Genomic DNA, 18,596 nt, shown 5'->3' with positions numbered 1-18,596 from the left:
CACTGCATTCTGCTGGAGCTGCCTCCCCCTTTCAGTAATGACCACAAATGGCTTTTAGATCCCACCAGTATCAGCACATAAGCAGAATCATGTCTCGCTGCAACAGCCCTCTGCGATACCAATAGCAATGCTGATATGGACATGGATGCTCTTTTTCCTTTACTATATTCATATCAGAGTTACTTGACATTTGCTGGATCATCAAGCTGTAATGCCTTCAAAAACTCAGAAATGTCCACCCCAATCGCTTAAAAATTAATGCTACCTCATATGAATGATTTAATATATGAACAAAACACACCCTGAAATACATTCATTTTGTTTTACCTTATATTTTTCCCAAAGGGAGCAATGATACTGTAGTATGAAGTCCATTATATAGTACATATACAATATCTGTTTGGGAGTAAAAAAAAAAAGGGGGAGCTAATGTTCCAGTAACACATACACCAATTTTTTCACAGCCCAGTATCAGCTAATAAATCCTACCACATAGTGTCCCTATCTGTCCATGTAAAACAACAAAAAGAGTCCCTTATCTTTCCCCAGGCTGCATATGATATGCCTGCTTCTACACCCACCTTTGGTTCCTGCAGTCATTCTCATCTCCTCCATATTACGTACTTCATTGTCTACTTTCTGTCTTGGAATGGAGGTCAGCTGATTTCTTTCCCGACCAAAGGTCTCGTTCTGTCTCTCCTCCTCCTTTCTCACCTTACACACTCATTTCATTTAACCCTCTCGCATAGCAAAGGCACTTACTCCACTTACATGAACTCCTTCATATTACGCTCTGTGCTCCCTTCATCCTTTCTACACAACTGGATCCTAAGGCATCAGTTAATTGAACAATCTATAAATTATCTATAAATGAAACAAACTGTTTAGTGGGATCTACTACAAAAGACTTGAAGAACACTATAAATACAGAGCAAGCATACATTATTGATTTTACAATGACTGTACTGTTGTTGCTCCATTAGAATCACCCAGTGATGCCTGTCATGTTATGACAAAATGATATCACATCCACCAGACAAATATTTGGCTTTATTTTACAATGAGGCCACTGTTCAGGTTTGGCATTCCAGACTTATATCTCCTATGGTTTGACACAATAGAAATAATATTACTGAATTAATTGATTAATAATTATTTATTTTTTAGACAAACATAACCTGAGAAGCACTTGTGCTACCCTGTTTTTTTTAGGTGATACACTTAGGGGCCAATGGAGGGCAGCATCAGCTCAATTAGGCCCATTTGTTGCCTACTAAAGGCTCCTAATCACCTCCCAAGGGGGTTCCTACTATGCTTATAATATAATACCATAACCCTGGTATTACAGAAGTGAGAGAGTCAAATGATCACCACAATTTCGAGGTAACAGTTGCCCTTTAATAAATTAACTGCTTGCTCCTAAAATCTGGTCCTATTTCCATATATCTCCTACTCCATGTTCACCTTCGTGTGCCTTTCCTAATTCAACAGTATATTAAAAGAAAGAAGAGTATAAAAGCTAAACACACTATAATTAATCTTAAGGGGGTAAATGTCTAGTCTTTGACATAACATTAGGGTGATGGGCACACAGTAAGATTTGTCTCCCAAGATTAAATCTGTGCTACTGCAGGAGCTAAGCTCAGTACAATAGGAAGGTGAAGAGTGAAGTAACTGAAGTTGAAAAAAGAACATTCATCCATCAAGCTTCAACCTCCAGTCCCTGGATCATCTCTGTACTGAAAGTTAATTTGTTATCCTGCATTTACACAATACAAGCTTGATGAATAATTTCTTCAACATCCCCTTACATTGCAGCATAAAACCAGTGCACTCTGCATGAGAACTGATTAATAATCAGCCCTGAAGCATCGGCTCACAATTTGCTTCTCTCACACATACGGAGTCGCCATATGAAATGGACAAAGTCCATTGAAGTCACACAGTGATCTTTAAATGATTAATAATTTAATAGAAAAAGGAGATACGTACTTAGTGATGGCAAATCTTACCATCGGCATTACAGGCCCATCTAGAAGAGGGCTAAACACTAGTTCCGGGATCCTCTACCTGCAGCTCCTCACATATTCTACATAGTAACTTGAAAGAAAGACAAGTGTATCGATTTCAACCTTTTATGTCTATATAAAACCTGCATTAACTGCTAGATATTATGGTTTTACAACCATGTCATTTATTCCTTTATTTTCCACATGCGTTTTTTTTTTTAATCTATATGAGCTTCACACATTGCTGTATTTCCCAAACTGGTACTTACAGACTTCTCCCTAGAAAGACAGCTTCTGGGTGTGGGGAAATTGGAGGTTTTCTGCACTACCTACCCAATACTTTTTGTCTATATATAGAAAAATATATGGAAAACACCCTCTATCTATCTGTATGTCTGTCTACATACACATTCATAGAGAGTAAACGTGGCATATATTCTGAATGTATGCCGATATCATAAAGGTACAGAGTGTTCTCTGGGCACCTGGCTCACATATTATTAATTAACAAGAGATGCCTACCAGCAGACAGACAGAACAAAGAACAATAATGGAGGAGACTGGGCTTCCAGATTAATAATTCACTTACCATGAATAATGAGAAAGAACAGGGAAAATACAAACAGATTCTGAATGGGAGTTGTATTTTGTAATAACTAAACACATACATTAATGTAAAGACGGGAATTGCCTATATACACTTTGAAAAGAGAAATGTTGCTTGTATTAATATAGACATTTGTTGAACTTTTTCGATTATATAGATTCCCTGCTAGCTAGTTCATGTAAATGTTGCTTCTGTAAGATTTGGCTGTGTTACACATGGAGGGGCTGGCACATCTGGATTAACATATTGAACTCTGGGCTGGGCGCACCCAATCATTCAGTGCTGTAGGCGACTTCATTATATACTGTACCTAGCAAATACAGGACTACACCATTCTAGCAGCTGTAATCTTCCTTTACTATGTAAACAGGTCAGTAAACTCAATGCACCTTCCTCAAACGCCACAAATAGAACAGTATACCCTATATACTATACTCTATATACCCTCTCATTGCAAGGGATTTCCTGAAAGACACTGCCCTCTAGTGCGCACAGCACTCCATTCATTATAATCAAATGATAACTGAAGTAAACACTAAATGATAACAGTGTTACAGGAGAAATCAATTCTCTCTGTAAGGCATAAGATCATTTAAACATAGCTACTCAATCCTAAAATCCAAAATGCTTCTCTACATTTTGCTCCTTCCTGAATGTTTTAAAGGGGAACTAACACCTTTTTTAAAAACCCTTTTTTTATGTTTCGCATCTTTATGCTGGTCCCCAACTGAGCCAATAGATTAACAATTGCCGTAACTTAGCTGTAACCCAGAAAGGAGGGGGGGGGGGTGAGAAAAAGAAGGAGAGAAATACAGAGCTTTACACTATAGGAGCACATATGTAGCTCACCTTTAAATAAATGTTTGTTATGATGCAGACCATGATTTGCTGATAATATTTGCAGCTGATCTTGATTTAGTATGTTTTTTTAATTTATCTTTTTGACGAGAATCTCTGTTCATTTTCAGCAGCTGTCTGATTGCTAGGGTCCAATTTACTTTAAAGGCAGGCAGTGTTTTGAATGAAAAATTCAAAGAAGCAATTGAGTGACTGCTTCCCATACACTGCAGCCTCTCCTTGGCTGACATGTTTTTCTTTTTAACATATTGACAGTCCTTAAGGAAAGGTTTGGATAGGTATTTACAGCCAAAACATTAATTAATGCTTTGTGATTACACAAAGTCAGATTCCTATATAAAGGTACAAAGAGCATTAGATTTTTATTAGTCTAACTTGCACTTGATTGGCTGCTGTCAGTCACTTCATTCATATAAGCAAATGTGCCCATTATACTAGCATGCAATAACAGTAACAGCCACTAGATGGAACAATAGCATACAATGGATACTGTAGCATACAAAACCCAAGGAACAGAATATGATTCACAGCACCCACACAGATCAACTCAGTTTCCTCTTTTCACTGGAATAAGGATTGTTAGATATAAAGCTTGAATCACATTAAAAAAATGTGCTAATAAGGCAAATATCAAAACAAGAAAAGCATTCGTAACCACAGGCATTTACAGAAATTTCTCATGTTCGCTCCAAGATTGAAAACAGTTAAGTAGGCAGTCAAGTAATCCCATGTGCACAGGGGCAATAAAAGCAAAGGTAGTTTAGTCATATATACTGTAACTGGTCATAACTCAAAAAAATAAAAATTAAGGGGGGGGAAAAAGGAGGGGGTCATCCTTCCACTTTCCAAAGAGCTGATAAAGCCCCATCTAGAATATGCTGTGCAGTTTTGGTCTCCACTTTTTAAACAGGATATTATTGAATTACAGAGGGTCTAAAAAAGGGCAACAAAGCTGGTAAAGGGTAAAGTCTCAGTTATAAAGACAGACTGGCCAAGTTGGGGTTGATTGCGCTGGAGAAGTGGCGCTTAAAGGAGAATGCAAAGTCAAAATTTAAAAAGCATACTGCCCAATATTCCTCCTACTGTTTAGTAAAAACGCCACACTTTTGGCTCACCTAATCAAATATTTACTCAGTCACACTTCACATGTTTTCTTGAACCGACAGCCATCTTTAAAAAGGTATTCTCCCTCCTCGCTTCATACTGCACATGTGTTTCATTCCCTCCCCCCTCTGGCAGATCTGCTTCTGATTGGCTGGTGGGCATGTGTAGCTCAGAACAGGAGACAGGATCAAGTTACACACATGTGCATTGATACTGAAGGCTACTGCCGCTGGCAGCCTACAGGAAGGGGAGAGAGATTTCAGTGATGTCACTGTAGGCTTCACACTGCTGTAGGCTGCCAGCACCATATCTCAGAGAAGCAAACAGGGATCTGGGAATTTAGATATGCAGTAAGTACTTAAAAAGAATACCTTTAGACTTACTTTTAATTTATATTAACCTTTCCTAGTCCTTTAAGCTGGGATATGATAAATATGTATAAATATATAAGGGGGTCATATAATAATCTCTCTAATGGTTTATTTACCAGTAGGTCCTTCCAACTGACATGGGGGCACCCATTTTGATTGTAAGAAAAAAGGTTCCATCAACACCAGTGATCCTCAACCAGTGGCTCAGGGGGAAACATGTTGCTCACCAACCCCTTGGATGTGGCAAGTTTTGGTTGAATAAAAACAAGAAAAAATTAAAATAAAGCCCCCTGTAAGCTGACAGTGTGCATAGAGGCTACTAATAGCCAATCATAGCCCTTATTTGGCTCCTCCATGAACTTTTATGGTGCTTGTGTTGCTCTCCAAGTCTTTTTACTTTTGACTGTGGCTCATGAGTAAGAAAGGTTGGGGACTCCTGCTTTTTTTTTTTTTTTTTTACAATGAGAGCTGGGAAGTTGTGGAATTCCCTCCCTGAATCAGTCGTACTGGCAGATACATTAGATAGCTTCAAGAAGAGGTTGGATGGCTTTTAAGCAAGTGAGGAACTGGTCTAATTGCCATCTTGGCGTAAGGACAGAACTTTCCCCCCTCTGAGGCAAATTAGAGAGGTTTCAGAAGGGTTTTTTTTTGTTTTTTTTTGCCTTCCTCTGGATCAACTAGCAGTTAGCCAATTTGCTTATAGATATAAAAGGTTGAACTTGATGGACCCGTTTCTTTTTTAAACCTAACTTACTATGCTACTATGTAAAATGGAATACTTTGCAAGATACAAACCCTACACACAATATAGATTTCTATTTCCTTACAAGCCAGATGTGCAAATGTAAGTGAACTATAAATGATAAGAATAAGGCAAAGTTCATAGGCAGATTTTTTACTAACAGGAACAACCTGTACATGATCACAGTAGTATTATATAAGTAAGTTGAATGTCACACACATTCTCTGGAAACACAGTTACAATTACCAAACATGTTTAACAAAAATGTGAATTTGCCTTTGTTCGACTATTAATAAATGTGCCTGTAAGTTTAGCATATAAAATACAGCATTTCTAGCCACATTATTATTGGATTTAATTTCTTATTCTGAGAAAAGGGGATGTTTATTGAAAGAGAAACTTGCCTATCAGATACCAGATACTCTCAGATACTCTTAAGCTGGCCATACACGCACCAATAATATCGTACGAAACCTTGTTTCGTACGATATTCGGTACATGTATGGCAAGTCGGCAAGTCGACCAATATCGCAGGAGGCTGCTGATATCAGTCGACTCGCTGATCGGCCAGGTTAAAAGATTTTGATCAGGCGCCATAGATCTATGGCGCCTGAGCAGAATCTGCTGTCAGGGCTGAATCGGCAGAAGGAATCTGCCGTTTCAGCCCTGAACGTTAGTGGCAGATTTAATGATCTTTCGTGCGACCGATGGTCACAAATCGCCACGTGTACAAACATAAGGGTGTGGACATGCAATACTTATGCCTATTTGTTAGATCCAGTGGAAAGTACCCGAATGCCTGCCTTGGGTGAGGTACATATTTTCCATTGGCAAAATATATATTCAGTATATATTCAGTTCAGTTTAAAACAAGCAAACAAAGCATCAGATACAGACACACTGGAAAACATTGAGATCCCTTTTTAATTACAGGTACAGTGCTGACAGGCGGAGTGGATGGGCACTATGGGCACAGATCTGCACGTTGCCAGCCCTGCAGTAATTACACGTGCCTGGATTAACTCCCCTCTTTTTATATCTTTCTCTATTCATGAAGAACAAAGGAGATGGTGCTGCTGGAAACGTGGGTGGAAAGTAAAGTAGCACCTCACACAAAAGAGCAGGTACAGGTGTTACAGATTTACTGTACCATTTGGCCAACAGGCCGCACAGCCAGCAGCTGTAACAAAGCAGGAAACCACACCTCTCACTTTTGTTGCCAAACTGCTTGTTACAATTACAAGATTAGGCAGATACAGAAGTGAAAGCAGGAGAGGAACCAAGAAACAGGAATTTAATGTTTAGCTGTAAGAGGGAGAACTTATTATTATGAACTCAGAAGGAATTAGGTCAGGATCATGACATATTGCATCATGAGACAATGAGTACTGCAGGCCGAGGGTGGCACAAGCACTGATCCATGTATGCAGATGAATAGTACAGCGGTCAAGATGCCATTTTTGGACTCAAGTCCATTCAGCTAAGTAAACAACACAGCAAGTGTCTAATCAACAAAACAAGTGAATTTTTTACCTCCAGCCATGTCTCTGTCAATGGGGGGCACATCATCCGTCATGGTAAAATCCAGGGTAGCCTCGTTTATTTCAACCATGTCTTCGTCACTAGTGCTGCTGTGAAAACTTGTGAGGCTGGAACGGCGAAATCCTTTGTTGTCCATCCCTGAATTATAATAAAAGAGAGAAAAACAGATGAAGCGAGGCTTAGCAGCAAAAAAGACAGAGGATTTAGATCAGATACTGCACAAAGAGAATGATATACAGGTATAGGACCCATTATCCAGAATGCTCGGGACCAAGGGTATTCCGGATAAGGGGTCTTTCCGTAATTTGGATCTCAATACTTTAAGTCTACTAAAAAATCAATAAAACATTAATTAAACCCAATAGGATTGTTTTGCATCCAATAAGGATTAATTATATCTTAGTTGGAATCAATTACAAGGTTCTGTTTTATTTCTACATAGAAAAAGGAAATCAGTTTTAAAATCTTGAATTATTTGATTAAAATGGAGTCTATGGGAGATGGGCATTCCGTAATTCGGAGCTTTCTGGATAACGGGTTTCCGGATAAGGGGTCCAATACCTGTACCATGTACTGGGTTTGGGAAACATAGCAATGACATATTAAAGAGATCATGATTATTATGGTATACTTTTTATTTCTAAATTACACTGTTTACATAGCAAATAATTCACTCTACCATTTAAAATGTTATTCTTGAACCAACAAATGTATTTTTTTAGCTGTAATATTGGTGTGTAGGAGCCATCTCAGTGCATTGTGCCGGAGTCTGAGCTTTCAGGAGGAGCCAGCGCTACACATTAGAACTGCTTTCAGGTAACCTATTATTTCTCCTACTCCCATGTAACTGGAGGAGTCCCAAGCCAGACTTGGATTTCTTACTATTGAGTGTTCTATTCTGATATCTACTGGGAGCTGCTATCTTGCTCCCTTCCCATTGTTCTGCTGATCGCTGCTGGGACGGGGGGATACCACTCCAACTTGCAGCTCTGCAGTAAAGTGTGACTGAAGTTTAACAGAGCACAGGTCACATGTCTGTGGCACCCTGGGAAATGAAAAATATGGCTAGCCCCATGTGAAATTTCAAAATTAAATGAAAAAAACCTGTTTGTGTGAAACCTGTTTGTGTGAAAAACGGATTACAATGCAGGATTCTGCTGGAGAAGCTCTATTAACTGATGCATTTTGAAAAAAACATTCCCATGACAGTATTCCTTTAAAGTAAAAATGTCTAACTCCTAGCCATCCTGCTATTGCAAATGATAACTTTCAGCATGCACAACAGAGTTGCTTGGAGATGCTGGGAATTGTAGTTCACAAAAGCTGAAAGGCTTTTATCCATATATTGTGGATCACCTTTTAGTTAACTTTTAGTATGTTATAGGCCAATTTTAAGCAACTTTTCAATTGGTCTTCATTATTTATTTTTTTTATAGTTCTTGCCTTTTCCAAAACCCTTTGCAGCTTTCAAAATTGGGTCACGGACCCTGGTAACCCAAAAACTATTGCTTTGTGATGCTAAAATTCTATTGTTATTTTTTATAACTTATTTTTGTACTCAGGTCCTCTCCTCCTCATTCAAATGACTCCCTGGTTACGAAGGTAATTTGGACCCTAGCAAAGGGTCCAAATTTTGGCTGCTGAAACTCCAAACTGGAGAGCTGCTGAACAAAACTTGAAATAATTGAAAAACTACAAATAATAAAAAATAAAAGTCAATTGCAATTACCAGCTCCATCATACTAAAAATTAACTCAAAGGTGAATAACCCCCTGGGGGCTGCAGCAGTGTATGTGTTGTATTCGATATTCTTGCAACTATGACTGAATGTTTGACACACAATATATTACAATATCTCTAACCTTGTTTGGAACTAAGGAGTGTTTAACACATACTAGTTTAATTATCCAGTGCTCAGAAGAGGGCAATGATTTTCAAACACTGTAGCTGATTATGTATTCAAGCCTGAAACCAATACGTGTTTTTAAATCATTACATTCAGCTGATCTACAGACAGGATTTTTCTGGCTGCTTCCTTGTTGAGTTTCCAAATTCAGTTCCTACCCCATTCCCTTTAGTTCACGTGTTCTCTGACACAGAATGGGTGGAATAATTATTTGGAGAAACTTGTGTACTAAAGCAGAGCTTTTCAATCAGAAGCCCTACAATTGTTTTGGGCTAGTTTCCAGCATCCATCAGCACCTGTAAGAGCCACAGGCCAGGTATAGCAACTCATAACCATAACATATACTTATGTAAAAGTGTTCCTATACCAATAGATTTTGTAGCACTTTATGTAGGCAATAGGAGCAAAGCCTCTTTCTCTGTATTAATTTTAGCCTGTAAGTGTATTTTGAATTTGTAGCCTGTCGCACTGAACAACCCACAGTTTGAATGGACAAGCATTGTGCGATATTGGTAACAACACGAGGATAGAAGCTAGTGTAGCGACTGTCACTTTTTAGGTCCTGTATTATCCCAAAGGCATCTGATAGCAGGACAGTCTCATTAGTTGTTCCTACACTTAATAATTGGCCAGATAACTTGGCTAAATAAGTACCAATTAAATTATTATTCCATATGGATGCCTTAATCTTTCTAATCCTCTACCCATAGGCTTATGGCACATAGGTCTGAATCTCAGCACATAAAGTGGATTTTGGCACCGGAATCTGCCTGACCTGTGTAGAGGCTGTGTTTATCCAAGAACCAGCCCCATTGACACCTTAGATGTCAATTACAAACTTGAAAGCAGGAATACAGTGCTGCTTGCATTCAGCTTGCTTTAGTGCCCCTTACTGTTCTGCCTGGTGCCTTTGTAAATGACACTTATTACAATATCCCTCACAACCCTTCTATATTTACTGGTCAGTCAGAAAAATCATTAATGCAATATGAACACATACCTATAATGAGAGCCAGCTGCCAATAAGGTTGGGCTGGGGGCACTGCACTCCTTCCATACACCAGAATACTGTTTACATTTGTCCTTTAGTTTATGGAATAATGTAACTGCCCCCAGCCCGGCATGACTGCAGGAAACTACTCTCTCCATACAGCCAGTGCACTTTGGTATGGGGTACATGGGGCTGGGGGCAGTATAGTGGAACTTTTGTACAAAATGAATAGCACAGAGCTGTATTAGAAATACTGTCAGATTTCTTATAGTTGAATGTGTCAGTATCATTTTAATGCCTCTGACATGCCAATAGAATCAAGCTGTTTGCCCAATTTAACATCTATAGTATAATTTTAAGACTGTAACCATGTTGGAATTTATGAACAGATGCAAATCCTACAGTCTTAGGTTGCTATACGGGTGGTTAGTGCTATGTGGTTAACTAGGTTGCCCATATCGGGAGGAAATGAAAGGCAGCCGCTATGACATCATTGCTGATAATGTAGGAAAGCCGACAGTCAAGTACTCATGTGTTTAATAGCCAGTATTGACATTATGACTACACATAGAATTTGTAGATAAGCTCCCAGGTCTTAAAGTCCAATACTGGATAGCAAACACCTTCCAACCTGCAGCTGAAAATGATGTCTGGTTTTTGGGGTCACTAAAAGCGAAAGCAAGAAGATTTACAGCAAAACTTTCAACAGTAACTTGTTATTCTTATGTTTGCTTATTCGTCCCTTTTCAGTCCCTTTTTCAACTTATCTTGTATCTTAATGTCAAATATGCTTTCTGGTTGCTAGGGCAATTATCCCTTAACAACCAAGTCATTTAAATTCCAAGCCTGAAAGCTGCAGAAAAAAAAAGTAAATGACTAAATCACTGCAACAAACAGAAAATACAACACCCTGCAAAATAAATGTTCTGATAATTATGCCAACTGGTTAAAGGCCATTCCTGACAGTCAGGTAAGTGTTAATAAATCTGCTCCTTGATGCTCTCTGAGAAGACTAGGCAGTTTTCATTGGCAAATGCCCTCCAGCTATAAAGGAAAACAGAATGGCACTTCTAAAGACTTTCAGGCAGAACCTTCCTCTTAAGGCTTAAGCAACAATATTATACTTACAAATGTAAACATCATTCCAGGTGTAAAACCTTTCTACTCTATACACGGGTCGATTGTAGCTGCCAATATTGGCCCCTTGGACCGATTTGGCAGCTCAACGGCCCGTGTAGGGGAAGAAATGAGGGGCATGCCCGACCCATATTGGGCCTCAAATTGGGCAGATATCGATCGGGCAGGTTAAAAGATTTAGTCGGATTGGGGACCGCATCGGCTCCAGGGCCAAACGATCGAATTAGCCTACATGTTCCCCGATATCGCCCACCCGTAGGTGGCCAAGCGAGCGGATCTTCACGGGTATGGGCACCTTAACTCTACAAAGTCTAATTGTCCAAACCCCCTGACCATCCTCTCCCCCACAACTGGCTCCTCCATTATAAAATGAGGTTAAGCCAATTCCTACAAAAGAACCTGTAAATGTCTTTTTCGTTATACACAATGTATAGGGCTGATGTACAAATGTTTGTGTACTAGATGCATTTATTCATTGAACAATAGCAGAAAATAGATGAAACTGGGTGAAAACATCCTTCATATGACATTATAAATATCAATTAAGCTTGATTTTACTGTCTACCATCAATCTGTACCATTTTCTTTTTTTGCAGGTTTCTGCTTGCATAAAAGAAAATGATATTAGACATTGCTTCCTCCATTGCAGCTTTGTCTTTCCCCACAGAGACCCATTGTCCCTCACTGTGAATGGATCCTTTATAAAAGGAAGGCAGGTTGAATGAGTCTAGTAAAGAGAAATGTCTGAGTGGATATGATTCTGGGCTGTAACACTAGATGCCAGACTTGGCGGACATTGCAACCATGGAAGTTTAAATCCTGCCTTCATTTTGGGAAATGGCATATGGGCCTCTAATAGTTAAAGGTAAGTGCATTTTCCCAACATGTTCTTGATACTCCTTTTTGGTCTAGAAATATAGGCGCTTATTATGGGCCATAAGCTGACCATCACTGATTGATCCCAACAGCTCACATTACCAGACTGCATGCAGCTTAAATAACAAAGGTATTTAAGATTCAGTGATCTGATTGATCCTAGAAGGAAATAAAGAACAGGATTGAGCTGGTAAGAGTGGAACTTCCTGTCAGTCCCGTCCTGTCAGTCTATTACAAGTCCTAGATAGACAAGGAAGTATGAGAGGACTTGGTGCACAAAACATCCCCTTCCATGTGCTTACAATATATGCAGTTGTATGAGTTGTACAATATATGCAGTTGTAAGAGTTGTACAATATATGCAGTTGTAAGAGTTGTACAATATATGCAGTTGTAAGAGTTGTACAATATATGCAGTTGTAAGAGTTGTACAATATATGCAGTTGTATGAGTTGCATATATATGAGGGTAATGTTACTAGGTTACAGTAACTTAAACTTCAATAACAGTAATGCCCTTAACAAAAAGGTCTCTGGAGGTCACGTTTCTTTTTAGAACTTGAAACCACTTCACAAATCAAACTCTTAACCATGGATTAAATCAGATTCATCACTTTTATGCATTTTATATAAGCTTGCCCCTGCTTTATTTACTCTTTTAAAGGGGTTGTTTATTATGACATAGACATTGATACTTCATTTAGTATTTGTGGCTTTTGATTTATTTAATTTTTTTGTTTAGCAACGCTCCAGTTTGGAATTTCAGCAGCTATCTGGTTGCTAGGGTCTTGTTTACTTTAGTCTCTCTTTCCTATGCATATTCCAGTGCCTCTGCCTGGTTGCTAGGTCTAAGGGCTCTGGCACACAGGGAGATTAGTCACCCTCGACAAATCTCCCTGTTCGCGGGCGACTGATCTCCCTGAAATGTGGCGCCGCGATTTCAGGGAAATCGCGCCGCCGCGTATGCCATCCCACTGGCGATTTACATTTTCGCTGGTGGGATGGCATTTCGGGGAGATTAGTCACCCGCGAACAGGGAGATTTGTCGCGGGCGACTAATCTCCCCATGTGCCAGAGCCCTTAAAAGTAACAATAGTAATAAAATCATAAGCTCATGGAGTAATCGTTTTTGGCTGCTGGGATCGGTGACCATCATTTGAAAACTGGAAAGATGCAGCAGAGAAAGGCAAATAATTGCAAAACTAGAAAAAATAAATGATGAAGACCAGTTGCAAATTTCCTAGGAATAGGGCATGCTATAACATACTAAAAGTTAACTTAAAGATGAACCACCCCTTTAATGGGCCCTAAGCAGGTATTTGGCACAATGAGCGTATTTACACTAACATAGGTTTATCCCTGGCATGAATTCAAAGTTCTGTCTATAGAAGAAACATGCACAGCTTTGCTTCATATAGCACATATAGATGTGCCACAATGCTACAAAGCTGAGCTGCTGAGGCTTCCAAGTATACCCCTGCGCTTGGGACCTGTCAGGCAGGGAGGCATGTAAACATAGTAAAATGCATTTAGAATATCTGTCCAATACATACATTGACAGGTCAGCAGAAATGGGCAATTAGGTTCCTGAGTAGAATGATTAAGCTCACAATTTACCTTTGCGACAGAGGGGGATCCTGGTCAAATGCTGGATTACTTAGATGCAGTTACTCGATGTCAGACATTAGCTCTTATAATAGAGGCCTCTTGCTGTACAAACTGTTGATAAAGCAAAAAGACAAAAAAAAAAAAAAAAAAGATTGTTTTCCATCCACAAAATAGGAAGAGATCAGAGGAAGGAACACATACTTCCTGTTTGTTATAAAAATGTCAAATGCAGTGAACAGAGATAAAAAGAGGACATTAAATCAGTATTCAGTATAAGCTGTGTGGTGAGGCTGGAAGGATCTTACATAAAGGGCAATTAAGGCTGATATGCTGAGCTATCTGTATTGAAAATACAAAAAAAAAGTAGAGGTGGCCATACATGCTACAATTATAATCTTTCCCACAACCATTGGTCGTAGGGAAGATCCTTCATCCACTCTATTAACGTTAAGGTAATGTTAAGGTAATGTTAAGGTAATGCTAAGGTAGATACAAAGGAATTTTTTACACCATTTAGCACTGAATCAAAATTTTCAGTCCTGACTGATCGACCAGAGGCCGAGGCTTTTACTGATATTGGTTGCAACATTGCAACATCTCCCACCATTCAGGCACAGACTTTTGTACAATAATATCGGTGCAAGTATGGCCACCTTAATATAAAATGCTGAAAATTAAGGTCCCCAATACTCGGGCCGATCGCCTATGGGTGGGCAATATCGGAAGAATCCAGGATAAATCAACGAGTCAGTGCAGTCCCCGATCCGACTAGATTTTCTAACCTGCCCGATTGAGATCTGGCCGATTTCAGGCCAGATATCGGTCGGGCAGGCCCGTCGGTAGTGCCCATACATGGCCCGATTAGCTGCCAAATCGGTCTAAGGGACCAATATCAGCAGCTAGAATTGGCTCGTGTATGGGGACCTTTAAGCTGGCCATACACCTCGTTTTGTACGATATTCGGTGCGTGTATGGCAAGTCGGTGAGTCGACCGATATCGCAGGAAGCTGCTGATGTCGGTCAACTCACGGATCGGGCCGGTTAAAAGATTTTGATCAGGCGCCTTCAAAATCTGCCTTCAGGGCTGAATCGGGAGAAGGAGGTAGAAATCCTATTGTTTCTACCTCCTTATCTGCCGTTTCAGCCCTGAACATTTAGTGGCCGATTGTACAATCTTTCGTGTAACCGATGGTCGCACGAAAGATCGGAAATCGCCACGTGTATGGCCACCTTAAGTCTGGAAATAACACCTTGGTGTTGATATTCTCAGAACAAACTACTTATCAAGTTCATTGTTTCATCCAATAGATAAAATGAACTGATTTGCTGGAACACAATGTTTCCTAACAGCAGTAAATATTTAACAGTTTCTTACACAAGCGTGGCTACGTTCCCTTGCAAATTAGGTTTAATTGATCTCCTGTAAATTACAATATGTAAATATATGGTCAGTGTCTTCAAAGTTTTAAAAGATAAGAGCTCTGGCCACAGACTAGATTATTACAACCACATGTCTAATGGTTCACTAGCAGTACTGAAACAAAAGTGCAAAGTTGAAATAGTTCTCAGTTGTAAACAACAAAGCAGTTTTACTAAGTACAGGTATGGGACCTATTATCCAGAATGCTCGGGACCTAGGGTTTTCCAGATAAGGGGTCTTTCCGTAATTGGGATCTCCTACCTAAAGTCTACTAAAAAAAAGTATTTAAACACTAATTAAACCCAATAGGATGGTTTTGGATCCAATAAGGATTAATTATATCTTAGTTGGGATCAAGTACAAGTTACTGTTTTATTATTACAGAGAAAAGGGAAACCATTTTTAAAAATGTGAATTACTTTCTGGATAATGGGTTTCCGAATAAGAGGTCCGATACCTGTATCACAGTAAATAGGGACACATACAAGCAATGCTTACCCCATTGTCAAGCCATAATTTTGTGGTCACCTCCTGAGTGGTATTGTGCTCTCAAGAAGAGAGAAGATCAGCTAAAAAACATGGAAGAACTTGCAGCAGAGTATTACTTTTCTGAATGCAATCACAGCATTGTGTTAGTCACCTAAAAAAGCCAAAATAATGAATGAGAAGAGGTGAGCTGGGTAACAGTAAAGAGGCTATTCCCCCCCACTGCTACTATAGGTACCACCTCTCTACCTACTATACCTGCTATCCCACAGCCACAGTCCCTTCCCAGAGGCTATTATCCCCACTGCTATTATAGGCACCATCTCTCCCTACTATACCTGCAATCCCACAGCCACAGTCCCTTCCCAGAGGCTATTATCCCCACTGCTACTATAGGCACCATCTCTCCCTACTTCCCTGCTATCCCACAGCCACAGTCCTTTTCCAGAGGCTATTATCCCCCACTGCTACTATAGGCACCATCTCTCCCTACTATACCTGCTATCCCACAGCCACAGTCCCTTCCCACAGGCTATTATCCCACTGCTACTATAGGCACCATCTCTCTCCCTACTATACCTGCAATCCCACAGCCACAGTCCCTTCCCAGAGGCTATTATCCCCCACTACTATTATAGGCACCTTCTCTCTCTACTATACCTGCTATCCCACAGCCACAGTCCCTTTTCAGAGGTTATTACCCCCACTGCTACTATAGGCACCCTCTCTCCCTACTATACCTGCTATCCCACAGCCACAGTCCCTTCCCAGAGGCTATTATCCCCCCCACTGCTACTATAGGCACCATCTCTCCCTATTATACCTGCTATCCCACAGCCACAGTCCCTTCCCAGAGGCTATTAATCCCACTGCTACTATAGGCACCATCTCTCCCTACTATACCTGCAATCCCACAGCCACAGTCCCTTCCCAGAGGCTATTATCCCCCCACTGCTACTATAGGCACCATCTCTCCCTACTATACCTGCTATCCCACAGCCACAGTCCCTTCCCAGAGGCTATTGCACCCACTGCTGCTATAAGCAACATCTCTCCCTGTTTTTCCACAGCCCTTCCCAGTGACCTCCTTGCTTTAACTCTATAGTGGCCCAGAAATAAAATGGTTTAAGTAGCTTTTTACCTCTCTAACATGTAATTACATCAGAGTCGCAGACAGACCCTCTCAGATCGGTGACTAGGCTGGTATGAGGGCTGGGCGTATCCTTTCATTCTTCCACAGGAAGTGGTCATAAATGTGAATGACAAGCAGAACTGTGCAATAGCAGCACAAGCCCTGCCCCTGTCTCTCTGCTCCCAGTCAGGCTGCCTCACAATATTCCTGCTCAGCTGAGAGGCACTTTCTCCCCCAATTCTGAACTGCAGTTGTTTTCCTGTCCCTTAGATATCATTCCCAGCACTTTTATTTGTAAATACTCTACAGTGCGAAACCTCCCATGAGACTTGCCCCTCTATTACAGAAGTAGTTCATATAGCATGCTGTGCCCTGTTGCTCAGAGATATCCAGGTTGCAGTATATGGGCAGATTTAAGCTGCCGACTTGACCTATTCTGCCCGTGTATAGGGCCCTCCGATGGGCCTCCCTGACCAATATGTGGCCTGATATTAGGCAGAAATTAATTCGGCAAATTAGAAATCCGGTAGGGACGAGGACTGCATTGGCCGTTCTAGCCCTAATTGCTGTCATACTTTGTTGTGATCCGATCGTTTCGCCTAAGTGCCAAGGGGGACATATTGGGGGTATGTATCTTGCCCCACATACATGTATGACCAGCTTTAGATTAAGCAACTTATTTAATCATATCTGCCCATCTTCTTATATAATATCGTAAGAACAATGTCACAGAAGGATTCCCCACTCCTGGCTCTACCTAAGCTGATCAGAAAACCCTGCGCTACACTGATGAGCCCCAAAAAGGGCGAAACTGGTCTGTAGTTGGGAATCTGATCAGCTATTATCCTGGCTTCTGCTTTAAACCCAGTGGGTGAGCTTTAGCCTATAGGATAAACCCATGTAAATGGGACTTTTCTAGGAGCCTTAAGGAATTTTTCTTCCCAGAATCCTGTTATGACTTATTTGCATACGTATGAGGCGGTCTCCTCAATCCTTTTAGCTTGTTCGTGATTCCTCATGTTCTCACAATTGTGTTAGATTGCTGCATGGAAAGCATGTGGAAAACATGTGTCGATCCCCACACTATTTAAAGGAAAGCCATTTTCAGGAGATATGCTTTAAATTTATACTTATTTTGCAGGCAGGTGAGACACAGGAAAGTTTTCACTGCAGTACACAAAGCACCCCCCCCTTCCCCCCCCTTCCCCCCCCTTCCCCCCCCCTTCCCCTGACCAAACAACACAATGTTCTTCCAAGGCCCCTGTGCTTTCTTATTATCCAATAGCTTACGTCAGAAATTGGCCCTCCTGCTGTCCTTAAACAACAGTTACATCAAATCAAGGATGCAGACACTACTTGTACTGTATGGGCTAGATAATGACTAGCTGTGACAGAATTAAAACTAGTCAAATTGTCTTGTGACATCTGGAGGGCAGAAAACAAATTTTTAAACTGAACTCCATGGGCAGCTGCAATGGTGCAGAGGCTACTTTTGACCTACTGTTGCATTATAACGTTGGTATTCCCTGACAATAGTGCTTGTTAGAGGGTGATGGGAGTTGTAGTTCAAGTCAACTGGATCACAGTAACACATTATATATTATTTGAATGAAATATTCAAATAAATGGTGCATTTGTGCCTGCAAAAGGGGACCTTTTGGACATTTCAGCAAAGTATAATATATTATGTGTTATCATTGTGATACAGCTGCTCCTGAAATACATTCTGAACTTCAGCAAGAATATTTTCCACAGCAGAGGACACAAACAAAAATCAATTGAATAGCTGGCAGTGTCTCAGTTTGGGC

The 18,596-nt window shown here is 40.3% G+C and overlaps 1 protein-coding gene across 3 annotated transcripts in view; it reads right to left on the bottom strand.

The window, feature by feature from the left end:
- clcn5 (chloride channel, voltage-sensitive 5) overlaps positions 1 to 16,904 on the bottom strand; it is a 36,910-nt gene extending 20,006 nt beyond the window's left edge. Inside the window, exons 1-4 of one of the 3 annotated variants that reach the window (XM_012968564.3) lie at positions 16,798 to 16,904; positions 15,669 to 15,810; positions 13,760 to 13,861; positions 7,225 to 7,371 (exon numbers count right to left, since the gene is read on the bottom strand). In XM_012968564.3, coding sequence (XP_012824018.1) covers positions 7,225 to 7,369 — 145 coding nt within the window. In that variant the 5' untranslated portion in view covers positions 7,370 to 7,371; positions 13,760 to 13,861; positions 15,669 to 15,810; positions 16,798 to 16,904. 3 annotated transcript variants of the gene reach the window in all.
- Positions 16,905 to 18,596: the final 1,692 nt, after the last annotated feature.

This window comes from Xenopus tropicalis, chromosome 8 (assembly GCF_000004195.4).
Source record: "Xenopus tropicalis strain Nigerian chromosome 8, UCB_Xtro_10.0, whole genome shotgun sequence".
Taxonomy (NCBI): Eukaryota; Metazoa; Chordata; class Amphibia; order Anura; family Pipidae; genus Xenopus; species Xenopus tropicalis.
This window is presented reverse-complemented; position numbering and strand designations above follow the sequence as displayed.